The 17,533-nt window shown below is 46.2% G+C and overlaps 1 protein-coding gene across 1 annotated transcript in view; it reads right to left on the minus strand.

The window, feature by feature from the left end:
* Positions 1-17,533, minus strand: part of LOC119393299 (sodium-coupled monocarboxylate transporter 1) — a 43,599-nt gene that overhangs the window by 15,277 nt on the left and 10,789 nt on the right. Inside the window, exons 2-6 of the mRNA XM_037660241.2 lie at positions 8,098-8,289; positions 3,333-3,401; positions 3,200-3,251; positions 2,557-2,624; positions 2,306-2,386 (exon numbers count right to left, since the gene is read on the minus strand). Of these exons, the coding sequence (XP_037516169.1) occupies positions 2,306-2,386; positions 2,557-2,624; positions 3,200-3,251; positions 3,333-3,401; positions 8,098-8,289 (462 nt within the window). The remainder of the gene's footprint in view (positions 1-2,305; positions 2,387-2,556; positions 2,625-3,199; positions 3,252-3,332; positions 3,402-8,097; positions 8,290-17,533) is intronic.

A 17,533-nucleotide genomic window follows, 5' to 3' on the forward strand; every position in this document is an offset into this window, starting at 1 on the left:
GAATACCACGTCATCTTAGAAACGCACACGCATGTGACAAGTCAGTTTTCACACGTTTTCAGTCGACGCCTGAACCAATCTACGAGGAAACAAAGTGAAGACACAACGTTTTCTTTCTATCCCTCTACGCAGTGTCCTTATCGATTTGTGGAGCCACATGCCCGCTCCGGTATAACGAAGTAACAAAAGCAATACTACGTTTTTCTTGATGCCGCTATATGAGAAAAGCATGAGTGAAATGACTTACAGAAGGACTGAAAATTGATGTAACAATTCGCTTACTTTCGTATAACCGAAGTCGTCTTGCTGTTCCTAAGTTCATTAATAATTGATTGCGAAAAGAAACTTGGCATGGTTATAAAGCAAACTGTGGTTCGTCTTAACACAATTAGAAGCAAAGTGCTTCTTCTTAACGATAGTGTGATTTAGCACAAGTTAAAAAAAAGCGATGTGTTCATTTTGAATGCAGATAAATTATTCTCTCGATGACGTGTGACCGCTTAAAACCCACTCGTAATGTCACATTCATATGCCCATGAAGGACGGCGCCCTCTTTCCGTTTGTTTACAACAATAGATATATGACCAAGTTTGTTATCATCGAGTGCGACCCTGACATCATGTACACTCGCTACTGTTACATATTCTACTGTGGAGGGTATCAATCTGGGGCTCCAGAGCTTATCTTTCACTGTCCTATCGTGTTGCTCTCTTAAAATGGGAGCGTCCCTATGCGCTCATTCAACTGATAAACTCGCTCAGTAGCGTCGCATCAAGGATCAGCGTCTACCCCGTTTCCTTCACTACTCTGCAGTCATTGCCGTTCAAACCTTCTTGCTCCTGGACTTAATCACAGCAGGGCAAAAGTTACATGCAGCCCTCTTTAATCACACTAGATAATGCAATCAACTATTTGCTCCAACCCGAAATTTACAGTTTATTTCATTGTAAGACATTTAACGCTCACTTAGTGCTGGATTCGAATCAAACAGACTATATTTGTCTCTCCTGTGTGCACTTTTGAGAGCGGCAGTGAATATCCACCGCGGTGACTCACCACGGCGTTGCGCTGCAAAGCGCGAGGTCGTAGGTTCGATTCTGCGCAGCGGTTGCTGTATTTCTGTGGGGGATTACGGAAATGTCAGCACCTTCGTGTGCTGTGCTTTGAGCGCATGTTAAAGAGACCGAGATGGTCGTAACTTAAGTGCCCTCTTCCACCATATGGCTTCTATTAAAGCGCACGGTGAAGTCCTGAAGCGTTAATTGAGCCCCGTCATTTAAATCAAACAACCATTGAGCTACGAAACACGATTTAGCTGAGTGCATTAGGGGAAACTGTTTTGAGCGCCTTTAACTAGTAAAATACTGCGCGCAAAGCTAAATGTTCAAATACCTCCAAACAAGAAGCTTCTTTCGGCCAATAGACATTCTTTGTTGGTAATTTTCCTATAGAGTATACAGCGCACTTAAATAAGATTTTAAAAAAACTACAAAAAATATCACGCTCGCGTTATTTACTCTCGCTGAAAAAGAAATGACACATACACTTGGATGAAATGCCTGCATAATAGACTAGGAATAGTTCTGATTTTTCTCACCTTGATACCGGTTTGTACTTTATCGAATTTAGCTTTTTGGGGGCAAAAAAAAGAGAGAAGAATTTAGGAGCCCTTCCCCTATCGGGGAAAGCGGGGGCAAGCAAAGCTTGGCGGTGGTGTACTTGACCTACTGATTCTTTCTTTCTTTCTTTCTTTCTTTCTTTCTTTCTTTCTCTTCTTTCTTTTTCTTTCTTTCTTTCTTTCTTTCTTTCTTTCTTTCTTTCTTTCTTTCTTTCTTTCTTTCTTTTTCTTTCTTTCTTTCTTTCTTTCTTTCCTTTTCTTTGTTTCTCTTTCTCTCTCTCTTTCTTTCTTTCTTTCTTTCTTTCTTTCGCATTGTGCAATATGCTCCCACGTAAGCGTTTACTTTTATTATATAGGTAGCGGCCGTCCACGGAATACTGTTCTTGGGCTGAATCGGCATGGCGTCTTTCATGTTCTTTCCAGCGTTCGTCAGCCCACGGACTCTATGTAGCCGCCGTGACACAAACTACACCTGCTTCACAGGTCAGTCAATACAAGCTTCGCTTGGAAAAGCGGTACTTCATTACGATATGCCTTTCCTTCATTTCCTTCTTCCTCCTCTTCCTTCCTCCTCATTACGATACAACTCTAAAAATAGGGCGTTTAGCGTAGTAATGACAACGGAGTGTAACGCTGCTTAGTTGAGTGTATGTAGAGAACACAGGTGCAGAAAACAGGGTTGTTTACCTTGATGAGGACGATGAAGAAGCCGCAAATCATGAGCAACATCTGTATGACGTCGGTCCAGACTACAGCTTTGATACCTCCCTGCGTAGAGAAATAGCCCTTGTAGTCCTCCTAGCTGTGTCCCTTGCCCTCCCTCTATTTTTCTTCTAGTCCCCATTGATTGTTCGATGAAACAGGCATGATTGCCATGACATTGATTGCTTAAGCAAGCTCGAGACAATTGACGACACATGGCACATGACAATACTCACAATTGTTGTGTAAAAGGCGCAAACGCTTCCGTTCAGGAGAATGGAGAGCCACACTGGAAGACCAGTCACTGCACATAACAGTATATAATATAGATTATCAGATATTACATTGTAATACACAATGTCCCAACATCAACAGTTCACGAATCCAATTACCCTCACAACCCCTTGTCTTTCCTTTCTCTATTCCAAAAAAAAAAGGGAGGCGAGAGGGGGGGGGGTGGACATTTACATGGCTCAAGGCTGAAGGTATTACTTTGATACAAAGCAAAACGTACTTTTGTTGAACGATAAAAAAAAATAGTACATGTGATTCACGCTCGAAAGAACCGTAGATAGGCATTTTTAAGCGATACATGTAGTCAAAGTCACGATCTTTTTTTTCCTTAAAGACAGCCATAAGGGAGAAAAACTGGTTCCTGATTACGCCCGCACGCTTTTCAGCTTATCGGTTCTTGAAATCAATGAATGAATGAATTAATTCGTTCGAATAAAAAAGGAGCTGTTGACTTTTTTGCGACTCCGAGCCCGTATATTGTAATTTGGTTTGTTTGGAACCGCCATACCCTCGTTCTCCGATTACAGACTAAGAAGACAGAGTTTGTGCACACCGTGCATAGACAACATCAGATAAGGCACTCACCCGATCCAAGTGCGAGTGATGGACCGTATAGCACTACTCCCAGGTAGAAACACTGTAACGTATAAGTAGGTTTAGCATTTCCAGTTAACAAAATAAAACAAAAACATGCAGTCAGAATCTAACCGCAAATTACCATTTGAATCACAGTGATGCCAGAAGTGAATTTTCGTATGAATGTAGAGTTGTACCGCTTCTCCAAATACTGCACAAGAAAAAAAAAGATCGCCATTTAAGTACCAAGAACAAAGTGCACTTCGCACTGAGGAAGCGAAACCTTCTCTATAAGACTCCTTTAAGGCGAAAGCCTTAGATGCCTTATCAAACGCGAAAATTGACCGTCGGAGTCCCGCGGCGTCGTGGACAACACTAATGATGCAAAAAATCATCGTCACGTGATGATGTCACCACATGACGTCATCATGACGTCACAGATCGCCAAAATCTGTCATCGTTATGACGTCATCATGACGTTGCTGTAACATCTCGTGACGTAACGTCACGTGATGACGCCATCAAATGACATCGTAGCTTGGTCAAAGGTGGGCCGATCACGGAGGCAGTACAAAACCATGTGAGGAGTGTGGGGTGCTATCCCCCCCTGTAAAGTCATTTGCGCCTCATGCCGCACGCTCGTCTCGCGTATTAGTCGCAGTTAGGTTTAACAGCCACCAAGCGAGAGTTGGCGCTGTGCTCGCGCGGAGTAGGGTTAGTATGGTGTAGAGTCACTGTATATGCTACCTTTAGGTAGCAGAGTTGCGAATCTGTCTTCCAAACGCCGCTAGCAACCATGCATTGCGGAGAAGCTGACGCTTGGGCCAATTTTTGCATTTTTCCACGCCGCCGCTGCAGCGAACTGAACTAACACTAGTCATCGATAGTCAATGTTTATCGCCGGTCTTCGACACGCCAGACATGTTAATTGGCGACACGGTAGGCATGTCGCTTGCACAAACGGAATGCGACTTCATCGCATAGCTGTGGTTGTTTGCCAGACCTATGCGCAACTCTGCTACCTAAAGGTAGCATATACAGTAACTCTAGTATGGTGGGCACAGCAGCGCCGCCTGGCTGGGAGAGGTTAGACCGGCGCACAGGAAACAGCAGCAAGTCCTTTTGGGGTTTGGCAGCGTGCATGGACGGACGTGGGGAACAATACCGTGGCTCGCTTCTCGCGGGCTTCTCGCGGTGAGTCGAACGTCGGCGACGCCGCATTCGCGGTACATTGTGTGTGTTATGTTTTCTGTGTATTGTACTGGCATTGTATAAGGTTACTTAGCGTGTTACTAGTTATGTTTTAGAGTCGGCTGGTGAACTCGCCGTGGTGTAAAAGCAGGTTAATAAGTGTACATGTGTTTGTTGGTTGACAGACGGCGTGACTGTGTCCGTGTGTTCCGAGAGCATGGCAATTGAGACCCCACAGGTGCCTCCGATCCTGGAGGCAATGCAAAAACACGTTAGGTGCAGAAAACATTCGGGGGGTAGCTGGACAGGATCAGTAGATCGACTGAGAAGAAAAAGATCACTTTCGCCGCCGAGTCGTCTTGGGTGATTGCATAAGGAAGCCTCTGACCTTTTTTTGGGGTTGCGGATAAATAGCGAGCTGTAGCCAGATAATCAGACGAACAAGGTCTGATTTCCCGGCTTTATCGGGGCTTTACCGCAAGTGTAGCCTCACAGCAACGAGGAACATTTGGCTTATATGCCGTGCAGGTAATCATAGTCTCGAAGCGATGGGATAGCCAAGCAGGCCCTTTTTTTCTAGTTAACCTCACTGTCTTCTCCCTTTTAACAGCGGATCTGTTATAGGGCTAGGCCTGATGACAGATGAGTGTCCATGTCGCATGTCACACTCCGGCAAGTATGTAAGATACACCCATAGGTGGCGTAATTGCCTCGGTCGCGGACGTAGCTGTAGCCGCACAGTGAAACGGGGAAGCAGCGGCTCGAGAGTGAATAGAGCCTAAAGTGACTGTAGCAAGGGTGGGTGTGGCAGGGGCTGCCACATGTCCTTTCCGGTGCATATCTACGTTACAAATAACGTAATCACAGACACGAACACACTCACATAAAATCGCGAGGGAAACACAGGAAAACCGCAGTTCCAATGTCTCTGCTGATTTCACACTGGGTGGAACCGGAGTAAGTATTTAACGCGACAGCGTTGAAGAGCTCGTTTCGCAGAAATTCCGGTGTCGGCGTCGTTTGTTGTAAGCGAAAATTCTAGATAGATGCAAATAAATGAATAATAAGAAAGATTTCTGGTCCGAGCAGTGACGTAGCCTAAGGGAGAGGGGGGAGGGCACACACCGGACCCGTGCCCCTCCGAATTTTTTTTCTTTTTTTTTGGCCATGGCACACACAGCACAAAATGACACTCGACCACATCTGCCTGCCCTGCCCCCACTTCAGATCATGGAGGTGCCCCTCCCCCCCACCCCCCCACCCCCTCCCGAAAAAAGTTTCTGCCTACGGCCCTGGGTCCGAGTGAGAATCAAACCGAGACTTCTGCGTGGCAAGCGGTTGTTCTACCACGGAGCCCTGCCATGTTTTTCTTCTTGTGCATGGAAATATTACCTGCGATTATCTTCAACCCTGCACAGCATAATTACATTAGGACATTAGCCCATTAGATCAGCACATAAGAATTACTTTAATATCCACAGCACCCGCATTGTTCCATACAGAAGGAGGAACTTCAAAAATGAGGCAAACACACACAAGCGTCCAAAAGTGCAAGCCACTCCGAAAGGGAGTCGAAAGTCTCAACAACACTGCTCGCTTGAGCAGCTTCTTCCAGGACTTCGCTGAGATGACGCTACCCTTCCGTGCAGGTTACGGTTGGGTGTCGTATTTACCGATGCGTCCGCGTTCCGCATAGGATTGGCCGACACCGAAGCTTGTGACCACTCCGAGAGCGATGAAACGATTCAGTATATTCTGTGCGAATGTACACAACACTGTTCGCAGAGACAGTCGCTTTGCAACGCGCTGGATAAATTGGACGACCGAACTCTTTCGGAACAAAGAATCCAGCGCCATCTACAGGACTTAACGTCACAGAAGAAGGCTATGCATGTGCCACTGCGCTTTCTGCGTTCAAACGGTCTATCAGAACGGCTCTGATTGGAACGTGCTGCATGTGTGTGCATGTGCGCATTTTTTTATTTTCTGTTTTTATTTTATCTCTCTCTCTCGCTCTCTGTCCTATTTCCGACCCCTATATCCCCAACCCTGTGCAGGGTAGCAAACCGGTTACTGGTACCAGGTTAACCTCCCTGCCTCTTCCTTTTCATCTATTGCTCTCTTCTCGGAAGACAGACCTCTTCGATCGTGGTGGCTAGCTCTGCGTGCCTGTCAGTCATGCGACTTTTCCATAGCGAATAAAGTCCTAATAACATAAAGAAATCATATGGTGTATTATTGGTAGTGCTCTTTTTGAAAGGGAGGAACCTAATACCATGAGCTGTGATAGCAGGTCTTTACTATTGTTCTCCTTAGAATGTCCCAGGATTAAAATGCTTGAAACCACTTTGTAAAAAACGCTACAAGAAGGTCATGTAGGAGGAGGAGTCTCCTGATTGCATGAAATATTGGGTGCCAGAATTGGCGTCAAAACGAGTGAATTGCGCAACGAGTGGGCAGTTTAAAGCTGCCCGCCCATTACAAAGTGTGCAGCTACTCAGGTGCGCCTGGCGCCTTACGGACGCGTAGTGGGTATTTCGTCAATTTGCAGAAGGAAGAATTATGGCGTAGTGGGCCCTTCGCAACTGTACTTGCAGTGGGCATTCTAGGATAGTTTGAAACGGCTAATGTTGCGTGCACTAACGTTCCTTTCTTTGCGGCACGGTTGAAGGCGATGCGCACGGGGCCCGATCACGCTATCGCATTCTACTCTTGAAGGCGAAGCTAATAATAATATTTGGGGTTTTACGTGCCAAAACCGCGATATGATTATGAGGCACGCTCTAGTGGAGGGCTTCGGAAATTTTGACCATTTGGTGTTGTTTAAAGGGGTACTGACACGAAAATTTTCAGTTGTCGTTTTTTTTTTTTTGCGTCGAATGATAGGCCAAGCCCTTAAAGCCTGGAAAAGGTAGTGCTAAGCACGAGTGCACGCTGAAAAAGTAATTACAGCATGTTTTTTTTTTTTTAACTAGTTTCGGTTCCTACTGTTCCCTGACGTCACAACACTGTATGAGCTTCTCGTCTCGCGCTCGCGCAATATATAGTGACGTTTCCACGACCGCTCCGCACCGTGGCTCTGTTGGTGACGCACAAGCAGCCCTTTTGAATGTTTTGGTGACGCAGAAGCGGCCGTCTTGGAAGTTTTGGTACCTGGCGTCATCACAACTAGCCAGACTGCGTGAGGTCACCAGAATTAGTACTGTAGCCTGACGTCAAGCTAGTGTCGATGTCAGTAGGTGCGCCATGGAAAAATTGACTTTAATATTAAAATAAAATAGCTTATCAGCATTTGATGAGCTTCACGCTTGCTGACAACCGTATCTGTGTGCAGGAGATTTGTATGGCAGAGTAAACTCCCCTTCGAAAAAAGGTGTCAGTACCCCTTTAATGTGCATTGAGATCGTACAGTACACGGGCCTCTGGCATTTCGCCACCATCGAAATGCGACCGCCACTGCCGGGATCGAACCCGCGACCTTCTGAAGGCGAAGCTCAAGAGTCCTCCAAGTTTTTGTTCCCTTCCATCATTCTTATTTCTTTATCGTGGTTTTAGTGCGTAAAACCCCACAAATTATTATTAGTATTCTCATTTCTTGCGACCATAATAAACAGAAGCAAACCATCTGTGTGACTAAGAGAAGGGCATCAAGCCGGTAGATTTCAGTCTGCAATATATGTTCCCAGTTTACAAGCGATTTCGTCAGCTGTTCTTACTTGGTTCACGCTGATCATGTCGATCTCGTAGAACACGGGCAGAAAGACGTGAGCTGCCAAGAGGATGCCGATGACGACACCGATGAAGTTGACCATGTACTGGGAGCCGTTGATGAAGCTTTCCGACGGCACGCCCAAAATGGCAATCGCCGACAAGAAGCTCGCCATTATAGACATTGTCACTGGAAATACCTGCGAGAAAATTAACATCAGAATTCGGGTTTATTAAGGTGAAAGCCCTAGACGCCCCATCAAACGCCAAAAATTGGCCGTCGGCGTCTGCGGCATCAACATGAATGATGCAAAAAAATCATCACGTGAGGACGTCATATTGATGTGACGCCACGCATTGATGTCATCACATGACATCACCGCTTCGTCAAAAGTGGGCCGATCCCGGAGGTAGCGCAAAACCTGGTAAGGTGCGCAATGTTTGCAATGCCTCTTATCATGTAGGCAGCGCAAAACCACGTTAGGTGCAGAAAGCTTTCGGAAGGAGGCGGGGGCGGATCAATACATCTAATCAGGGGCTTTAAATAGAGGAGCTTTAAATACATCGTCTGCGAAGAAAAATAAGATGGCTTTCATCTTCAAGTCGTTTTAGGTGAATTCATAAGGAACCCTGTGAATTTTTATACGAGATAGTCCAGGGGTCGCGAAAACTTTGTCAATAAAGGTCAACCGTAAGTGGGAACGTTGGAATGGACAGGTATAAATAATGTGTAATTTAGCTGAAGTGAGCTGAACGACGACCAAAGTAACGACACAAAGATAGTGACTGATGATAACCAATCGCGGCGCGGCGACCATGAACATTGATTCATTGAACATTGAATCGTTGCTTCAGATACGTCGGGAAACCGAAATGAAAGCGGGTACAATTTTTTTTTATCTGTGACGTCCACGAGATAATAAGCACGATCGTGGTCTGCTTCAATAACTCAATGATCTCAATGTTCAGTGATTCAATGTTCAGATACGTCGTGAAACAGAAATGAAAACAGGTACAACAAATATGGCGGGGAGTTCTTAGGTGGGCTAATTGGTTCATGAACATTGTCGCAGAAAACGGGACGGTGAGTACACAGTGCTGTGTCCTGTGTGCTCATCGTCCCATTTGCAGCGCTTATCTGCGACTATCAATCTAATTAATTTGTAGCCTCAGAATAACAGTATCGTTGCTGTCATGAAAGAGAAATAGAAGAAAGAAAATGCAGAAAACAGCCAGTCGTTATGCAGATAGATAGACATGCGTCGAAAAGAGGATGCGAGAGCAAAATGTCTGAGGCCCGTGTACTTAGATTTAGGTGCACGTTAAAAAACCCCAGGTGGTCAAAATTTCCGGAGCCCTCCACTACGGCGTCTCTCATAATCATATCGTGGTTTTGGGACGTTAAACCCCAGATATTATTATTTATTATTAAGGATGCGAGAGCGAAAGCTGGAAGCGCGAGTATCATATTTCGACGGAAAGTACCAAGAGACTGCTTCATCTCTAGTATCCAACTCGTCGTGTAAATCCCATTTTCTTGGTACGTTTCATGCGATATTAATAGCTAATTTCATTGTATGACAAGGACCAGGACCGTGATTGCAGATCAAGAACGCAACGAAGAAAGTGAATGTCATGGTAATGGCAGGTGTTGGTTTCCCGTGCTCTCGTGTTGTCGATGATGATTCGATGAGATGAGACGATGAAATGAAGCGAAGGTATTAGATATTACAGCGACGTCATCGGCACTTTAGAGATAATGGTTCTGATGATGATGAGGATGTTGTAGGTTGCCGGCGGACCTAGCGTTCCCACACCGATGAGGATTTTCGGCACAGGTAAGCCACTGGTACGCCACGGAGCGGAGGCTGGCGAGTGCAGAGGAGCACAATTCTGCATGTTTTCTGACAGGATGTAGGTTGCAGCTATCTCCACGAGTTCTCATAAAAAGCTCTGGATTGCTCATTCGGTAGCTCATATAGCTACCAAATGCTGTCTGGAGACACAGCATCTCATTTTACTCACGGAAAATGTAGAGGTTTTGTTTGCTTTAAAGGGCTTCTCATCAGGCCTATCTATATTGAGCTGACAAGCGAAATTATTACACTGCGCGCTCACGATTGTGTCTGCCAAGAGTTAGATCGCTACGCGCTGCTGAAGGAGCTCAAATTTTAAAATCAAGGTTGTTTGCCCCTCTCGTGGGTGCCGTGCTCCCAGATGGGGCTGAAGAACGTGTTGTTGGGCGAGTTGGTGCTTGCTGAATGACATAATGCAGCGCTAAAAACACACACACCACAATGTAAGGAACACAAACCGACGGGACAGGCGCTTTCCGGACAAGCGCTTTCCGGACAGCGCCTGTCCCGTCGGTTTGTGTTCCTTACATTGTGGTGTGTGTGTTTTTAGCGCTGCATTATGTCATTCCCAGATGGGGCGATGACGTACAACACCGAGTGCGCCTGCGTCGATGAAGCTGCCCACGTCTCGTTAGGTGCGCGTGCGTAACGCGATCCTCCGGTTCCGGTATGGGAGAACGCAAGGAAGGGGTTTGGCTTGCGAAGGCTAGGCAGGGCAAGTGGAAAGGATTCGAATCTCGCCTCCTCACATTGTGGTTGTGCACCGTTTCAAAATATTTTTGAACTCTGGTTGTGATGAACCAATTTGAAAAATTCTTGCGGTAGAGCGCTCTCTGTTGGGCACGTAGCAACTTCCAGTGCGTAACTAAAATTTTATATAAATTCTGGTGAGGGGCCATTTAAGAAAATGAATTATTCAAGCATGTCGCTCTGACCAGCTTCTCTGCGCTAATAATGAAGCATCCATATTTTGCATTCGCTGTGGCGTCGCCTTAGCGAGGATATGTAACACTTGGCTCAGAATACAACAATATGTACCATTGCCAGCTTCGTGCCGACTGCTTCACATAAGATCGACTCTACCAGCGCGTGCAAACTGCTGGTGATTTCCAAATGCGAAGGATTTCTTGGCGAACCCGTGCACATATAGGTTTAGTTTCACGTTAAAAAACACCAGGTGGTCGAAATTATGCATAATGAATTTAAACAGCGCGCAAGAAAACTAACACTCAATATAGTTTACAACAGAACGCACTTGAGCATGTTGGTGTAGCATAGTGAAACACACAGTGCGAAATCACGACGGCGACACAGGAAGGAAACACACACAGCGCTGAACTTACAACAGTTTAGTGTATAAATTTTCCTTACATATATATACAGAAAAACAGCCGCATCAATGCGCATGTCAAACCAGATAGACTTCGCATCATCTTGAACAATCAGATCGGAGAAACATTAACTTTTTATTAGATAACAAGATTGACGGCGAACCGACAGATTCATCACTCAACCTTTGAATCATCTCAGCTTCGATAATCTCACGCATATGCTTCTTTCTAGGTTTGCTTACCACATCAGCTTTATTAAAAATTGGCACACACGTGCAGTTTTTGCACTGCAAAGCATGAATACCCCCCTGACATTTCGTTACATTACTAGCATGCTCTCTGAATCTCTCATTTATACATCGGCCAGTTTGGCCGATGTACTGCTCACCACAGCTCAGCGGAATAGCATAAACTACACCCACTGCGAAATCTTGAAAAGGAGCAAGGTGTTTTTGCGCAAGAATTTGCCTCTTCACTACTTCTGTCGGGCTGCCTTAGCCTATACACAAAGAGGCTAACTTTAGCGGGGCCGAAAATACATTTGACACCTGTGATTTGTCAGCGATTCGTTTAAGATTATGTTCCAGTTTGTGAATATATGGAATGGCCACTTTCTACTTTCTTCTTTTTGTTGCTTGTTTGCGGCTGCAGTGGTCGCACCAGTTTTTTTAGTAGTCCTTCAGCTACTGAAACCTGCACATGCATCGGATAGACCGCCAGAGATAAGAGTACTTATTGAGTCTGCACTGCCTCCATCATTAGTTGAGGACATGACTTGGACGAAACATTTCTAAAACAAAAACAAGCAACACTTCTTTTCACCAATTTGGAATGTGCAGACTGAAAAGGTAGGAGCGGTTTACCTGCCCTAGGATCATACCTCCAGCACACGTGCTCAGCACTAAAATTTAGCAGCAAGTTCCACTGGCAGGTTTAATGCGTAGCGTTGAGGCGACAATTGACGATTACGGATGTGTAGATTTCCAAAATGACACTGGTATTCATGTCAGTGAATTTTTAGAGCTTTTGTCCTTATATTTAAAATATACCTACATAATATGGGATGGACAAGCGTACTTGCAAAAGCAAGGCGTGAGAGGAACGAAGCAAGAAATATCACGCGACCGCGCGACCTGCGCGTTCACTTCGTCATTGCGCGTTCGCGTGTCTCGACCTACTGATGGCTATTGAGTAACGCGGAAAGGGCGCGCTATGGAAGATGCTGAGCCAGGGCCTAGTGGATTCTGTGGTGGGCCGAAGAACTATGCAACGCCGGACAAGCATGAAATGAAGCACAACGAGCCCAGAAATCTTAACTAAGCTGAACAGAACAGAACAGAACAGATAAGCCAACGTTGTCAAAAGGCAGACATGTTTCTCATTCCATTGTGCTTTTCGCTTCTCCGAAGTACAGACTGCAGCTGCTGCACGGATATAATCTACAGGCGGTATTGAAAGAAGAAAAAAAAGAAAACATTCGCCGCTTTTTACAGCCTGCTTTGTTTTCATCATTCCGATTTATCATGTATGAAATGCAGCTGCTCGGTTGAAATTCCGGGAACATTGTCATAGTGCGTAAAACATTCGAGGAAGCATTTATTCGCGTGCTACAGAAGAAGTCATTTGCAACGGGAGCATCTAGCAATGGTTGGCTGGCATCTAGCAATAAGATGGCGCCTGCTGGATGCTTGGCTCCGTCGAATGGTGCAAACCACTCTTTAGTGACGCCAATGCCGCATGCAGTACGAGGCCTCAAGAAGATATTAAACAATAAAATTAATAAATTAAAGGTTGACTGACACTGCAGGATATGAAGTGATGAATGACTAAATAATACAGTGAAAAATGAGAATGCTAAAAGAGGATGAACAAGGTCGACATCTCCATCGTTGGATTGCGATTACATTAATCCCATGTTGCTGTTATAAAAGCGGATAGCCAGCTCTATCCAACATTATCAATCATTTGGACATCCTGAGCTGGCGTTAGCCGCAATCATCCGTCATTTAGCCAACCGTAACCAACTTTAGACAGTGGTGGTAGTATGCGAGTAAATACGGTATTTAAATTCGGTCAGGCATATTCATCGTAACCCGCTATTGAACTTGCGTGGAAGAGGCCCAAGACTACCTTGTCATCAAAATTAGCGAGAAATTCTTGTCTCGTACAGAAAATTGCGTAGAGTAACACAACGGGCACGAAGTTGTGCCCACTGTGGCCCAGTTGCCGGTATGGCTTACTGCTTATGTGCACGAGGTCGCCGGCTCGATTCCGGGCCGCGGTGGCAGCAGTGAGGTGAGAGCGAAATGGCCACGACGCTCACGCGCTTGTAACTCGGGTGCACGTTGAACAAGACCAAGTGGTCAAAATGAATCCGGCGTCTCTCACTGCGGCGTTGATTGGGGGCTTTTAAGGCGAAAGCCTTCGATGCCTCATCAAACGCGAAAATTGACCGTCGGCCGCTTCAACACTAGTAATGCAGAAAATCACCATCACGTGATGACCTCACCATACGACGTCATCTTGACCAAACGGACCGACAAAATTCGTGACATCATCATGACGTCACATAACGTGACGTCACAAGATGACGTTATCACACGACGTCGTCGCTTCGTCAAAGGTGCGCCGATCACGGAGACAGTGCAAAACCAGGTGAGGTGCAGAAAACTTACAATGCCTCCGATACTGGAGGCAGTGCAAAATCGCGTTACATGCAGAAAGATTTCGGAGGGCGGCAGGGAGGGTGAATACATTGACTGAGAAGAAAAAGAAGATGGATTTCGCCTTCGAGTCGTCTTAGGCGAACGCATCAGGGACCCTGTCAGTTTTGTTGCTTCGGGGCATAAGAGCCCAGGAATCAAAACCTGCTGCATTACTGACATAAAGAAGCATACGGGACCAATGTTTCGTTCGAAATGTGAGTTTCAACCACTTTGATTCAACTGGTTATCTGCAGTAGCCATTTGTCCGCGCTCGTTGGTAGGAACCCAGAAGCTGCGCTGCGGAAGGTCTTGCGACAGTGCAAATGCTTGCTTTCGAGGTCGCTGTTACTGCATTCAACTTAATGCAAAATTCGGGGCCTCGTTGAACGGTGTTTATAACGAAAGACGTGGCCTCATAATGCAGCGAAAAGAAACGATTGTCCTAGAATCTGTGCTGGTTAATGAAGGAAGTGGATCAGTAAACAGAGCACTGCTATGTTACGGAAACTAGGACTGCTATGATATATCGGTATAGCGCAGTGCTGTGTTTTCTGGGCGTTGGCTGTAGAAAGCAAGGTCCCGTTGATTATAATAAACAGCAAATATATATATATATATATATATATATATATATATATATATATATATATATATATATATATATATATATATATTCATTTTTAGTACACCAGTGGTGAGTAGTGGGATTTACGCACTTTCAGTGGCACATACCCGTTTATTATGATGACAGTTTTCTGATAGGCTGCACAAATTTCTGTGGCACATACCCGTTTATTTTTCGAGATAGGGTCGAACACATTACGGCTAGCCTAAACAGCTTCGCTGTTAAAACTGCTGGGATTTTACTTCCCAAATCCACGACATGATTATGACTGACGTCGTAGTGAAGGGCTCCGGAAATTTCGACCACTATGGGTTTCTTTAACGTGCACCTATGTCTCAGTACACGGGCCTCCTGCATTTCGCCGCCATCGAAATGCGGCCGCCGCGGCCAGGATTCATTCCCGCAACCTTCGGGTCAGTACTCAAACACTATAACCACTGGACTGCTGTGGCGGGTAGTCGAGTACAACCTCAAGAATAGATAATCTCTCTAGTCGAGTACAACCTCAAGAATAGATAATCTCTATTCTTGAGGTTGTTATCGACTACCCGCCACAGCAGTCCAGTGGTTATAGTGTTTGAGTACTGACTCGAAGGTTGCGGGAATGAATCCCGGCCGCGGCGGCCGCATTTCGATGGCGGCGAAATGCAGGAGGCCCGTGTACTGAGACATAGGTGCACGTTAAAGAAACCCATAGTGGTCGAAATTTCCGGAGCCTTTCACTACGACGTCAGTCATAATCATGTCGTTGATTTGGGAAGTAAAATCCCAGCAGTTTTAACAGCGAAGCTGTTTAGGCTAGCCGTAATGTGTTCGACCCTATCTCGAAAAATAAACGGGTATGTGCCACAGAAATTGGGTAAATCCCATCACTCACCACTGGTCCGCTAAAGAGGAAGAAGGCAACAGTTAGCCCAACACTATAGAACGAGAAAAGCAACGGCGGCTGCAAGAACCCGAAGCGATATGGAAGGCCTACGCCAACGACGACGTGCCCGTAGATCTATGAGGGGTTGGAACGCTTGGTTTCAGCTCAAGGTTGTCTCTGGTTGGGCATCCATGTCGTGTTCGTGAGTGTATAAGAGGTGCGAACATTTGGTTTCGGCGCGAGTTTCTGTCTCTGGAGTGTGGACATCCGTGTCGTGTCTGTGCCTGTGTGTTGTTTAACTCGACCCTCTCTGCGCTGAGAATTAGCGTACAAACAACCTAGCATCACCTAGCTAAAGCCTAGGAACGACCTAGAAGCAACCTAGAAACAACCCTCATCACCAGCTAAGGCCTAGAAACAACCTAGAAGCAACCAGATTAGTCGTCATAATCGTCCAGTTTCACTGTTTCAAGGATTGCGCGGCTTAGTGCTTAGTGCAAGCTTCGCCAATTTTTCTTTATTAGAGCGTATACTCAACTTTCACTACATTCGGCGCCATGTGTAATACGGCAACTGCGGCCGGGAATGTAAAATCCAAAATTCCCTACGTCTCCCTAGCAGGTACATACGCTCAGGTACGTGTTCTTAGCGAACGACTGAGGGTGCCACACCTGTTCTTTCAATATCTTCCTTCTGTACTCTGTGCTTGCTTTTATTCGCCCGTGTCCCGGCCTTGAGAACTGCGACGACGTTATCGATAGAGAGGGGAAGAGAGAAGGAAGGGAAAAAAATTCGCCGACGATTACGATACTCCAATGCGAATTCTGAGCGCAGCTTCGTGTTGGGGCAACGCCAACTGTGTTTGAAGTTTTGGCTATTCGCAGTTGTAGCAATGTAACATTCGTTACATATTGCCACAGAAACTGCCGCCGTTCGAGTGCTACGCACACCACTCTGTGCATTGCAGGCGTCGCGAATCAAGCGAAACACCGACAGCGCTCGAGTGCTACGCACACCACTCTGGGCACTGCAGGCGTTGCGAACCAAGCCAAACGCCGACAGCCCCGTTAGGACAAGCCAAGCCAGCCGCAGTGCACGTGCCGGCCCTGCATACGCACGAGCTCCGACCGAGGGGCCGGCGCGCGTGACTGAGGAAGAAAGCGAGGTGAGATGCCAGTGGCTCGTGATATCGACAGGCTCCGCGTTCGCTCTCTTTCATCCTCGTTCACTCTATCCGTTACGCCGACGCCGCCAATGGCGACGCCGCTCAACGCAGGAACGGGCGCCGAGGAGCTGCGCTCTAAAATGGGGACGTTTACTAAATTTTGTTCAGCTTGCTACCCCAGAGCTTAGCTGTCGAAGAAGTGTATAAAAGGATCCTTAGGGAACATTATTCGTAGTAGACAAGCACGGTTTCACAGGTGTGAACACACATGCACAGAAAGCACGGGTTATGCCGTTCTTGGTACATTAGAGGTCACGGAATGTAAATGCGCGCTACACCCAAGGTCGATAATAAATTGGCTTGCCTTATGCAGCCAGGTAATGCGAAAGCGGATTGAGCTTTCGCTTTATTGTTGATGTCGTTAATCTCGCTGCTCACGCGATGATGACAGCGTGGTGACATCGTGATATATATCGCACCCCCTTAACGACGAAATTATACAAAATTTATTACAACAGCCGCCATTAGTAGTTAATTACACCTCGTATTGTTCTGTCTAGTGGATGTCATTCACGGCTCTGCGCTGTCATCCTTGGTTTAGTTGCCGCCGCACATTGTTCGTCATAACGAGAGAATTATTCCGCGGAGGTAAGAATTCGTAACGGTCGACTTCATTTGTTATGGCGGTGACTTTGTTGGCTGCGCGGAGCGACTTGGCGTTTTCCGTCAGCGTCCACTGAGCACGGGCATTTTGCCCGGCAATATCGTCACTTCGGGCCAAACAACTCAATAAGCCTCGTCATCACTAGCAGCGACGAAGGTTTTGTTCAGGACTGGAGGTGCATTTTGCTGAGTTGTGTGCATGTCTGTGTACGCATTGGCGACGTGCTCCCG

The sequence above is a fragment of the Rhipicephalus sanguineus genome, chromosome 5 (assembly GCF_013339695.2).
Source record: "Rhipicephalus sanguineus isolate Rsan-2018 chromosome 5, BIME_Rsan_1.4, whole genome shotgun sequence".
NCBI classification, from domain to species: domain Eukaryota; kingdom Metazoa; phylum Arthropoda; class Arachnida; order Ixodida; family Ixodidae; genus Rhipicephalus; species Rhipicephalus sanguineus.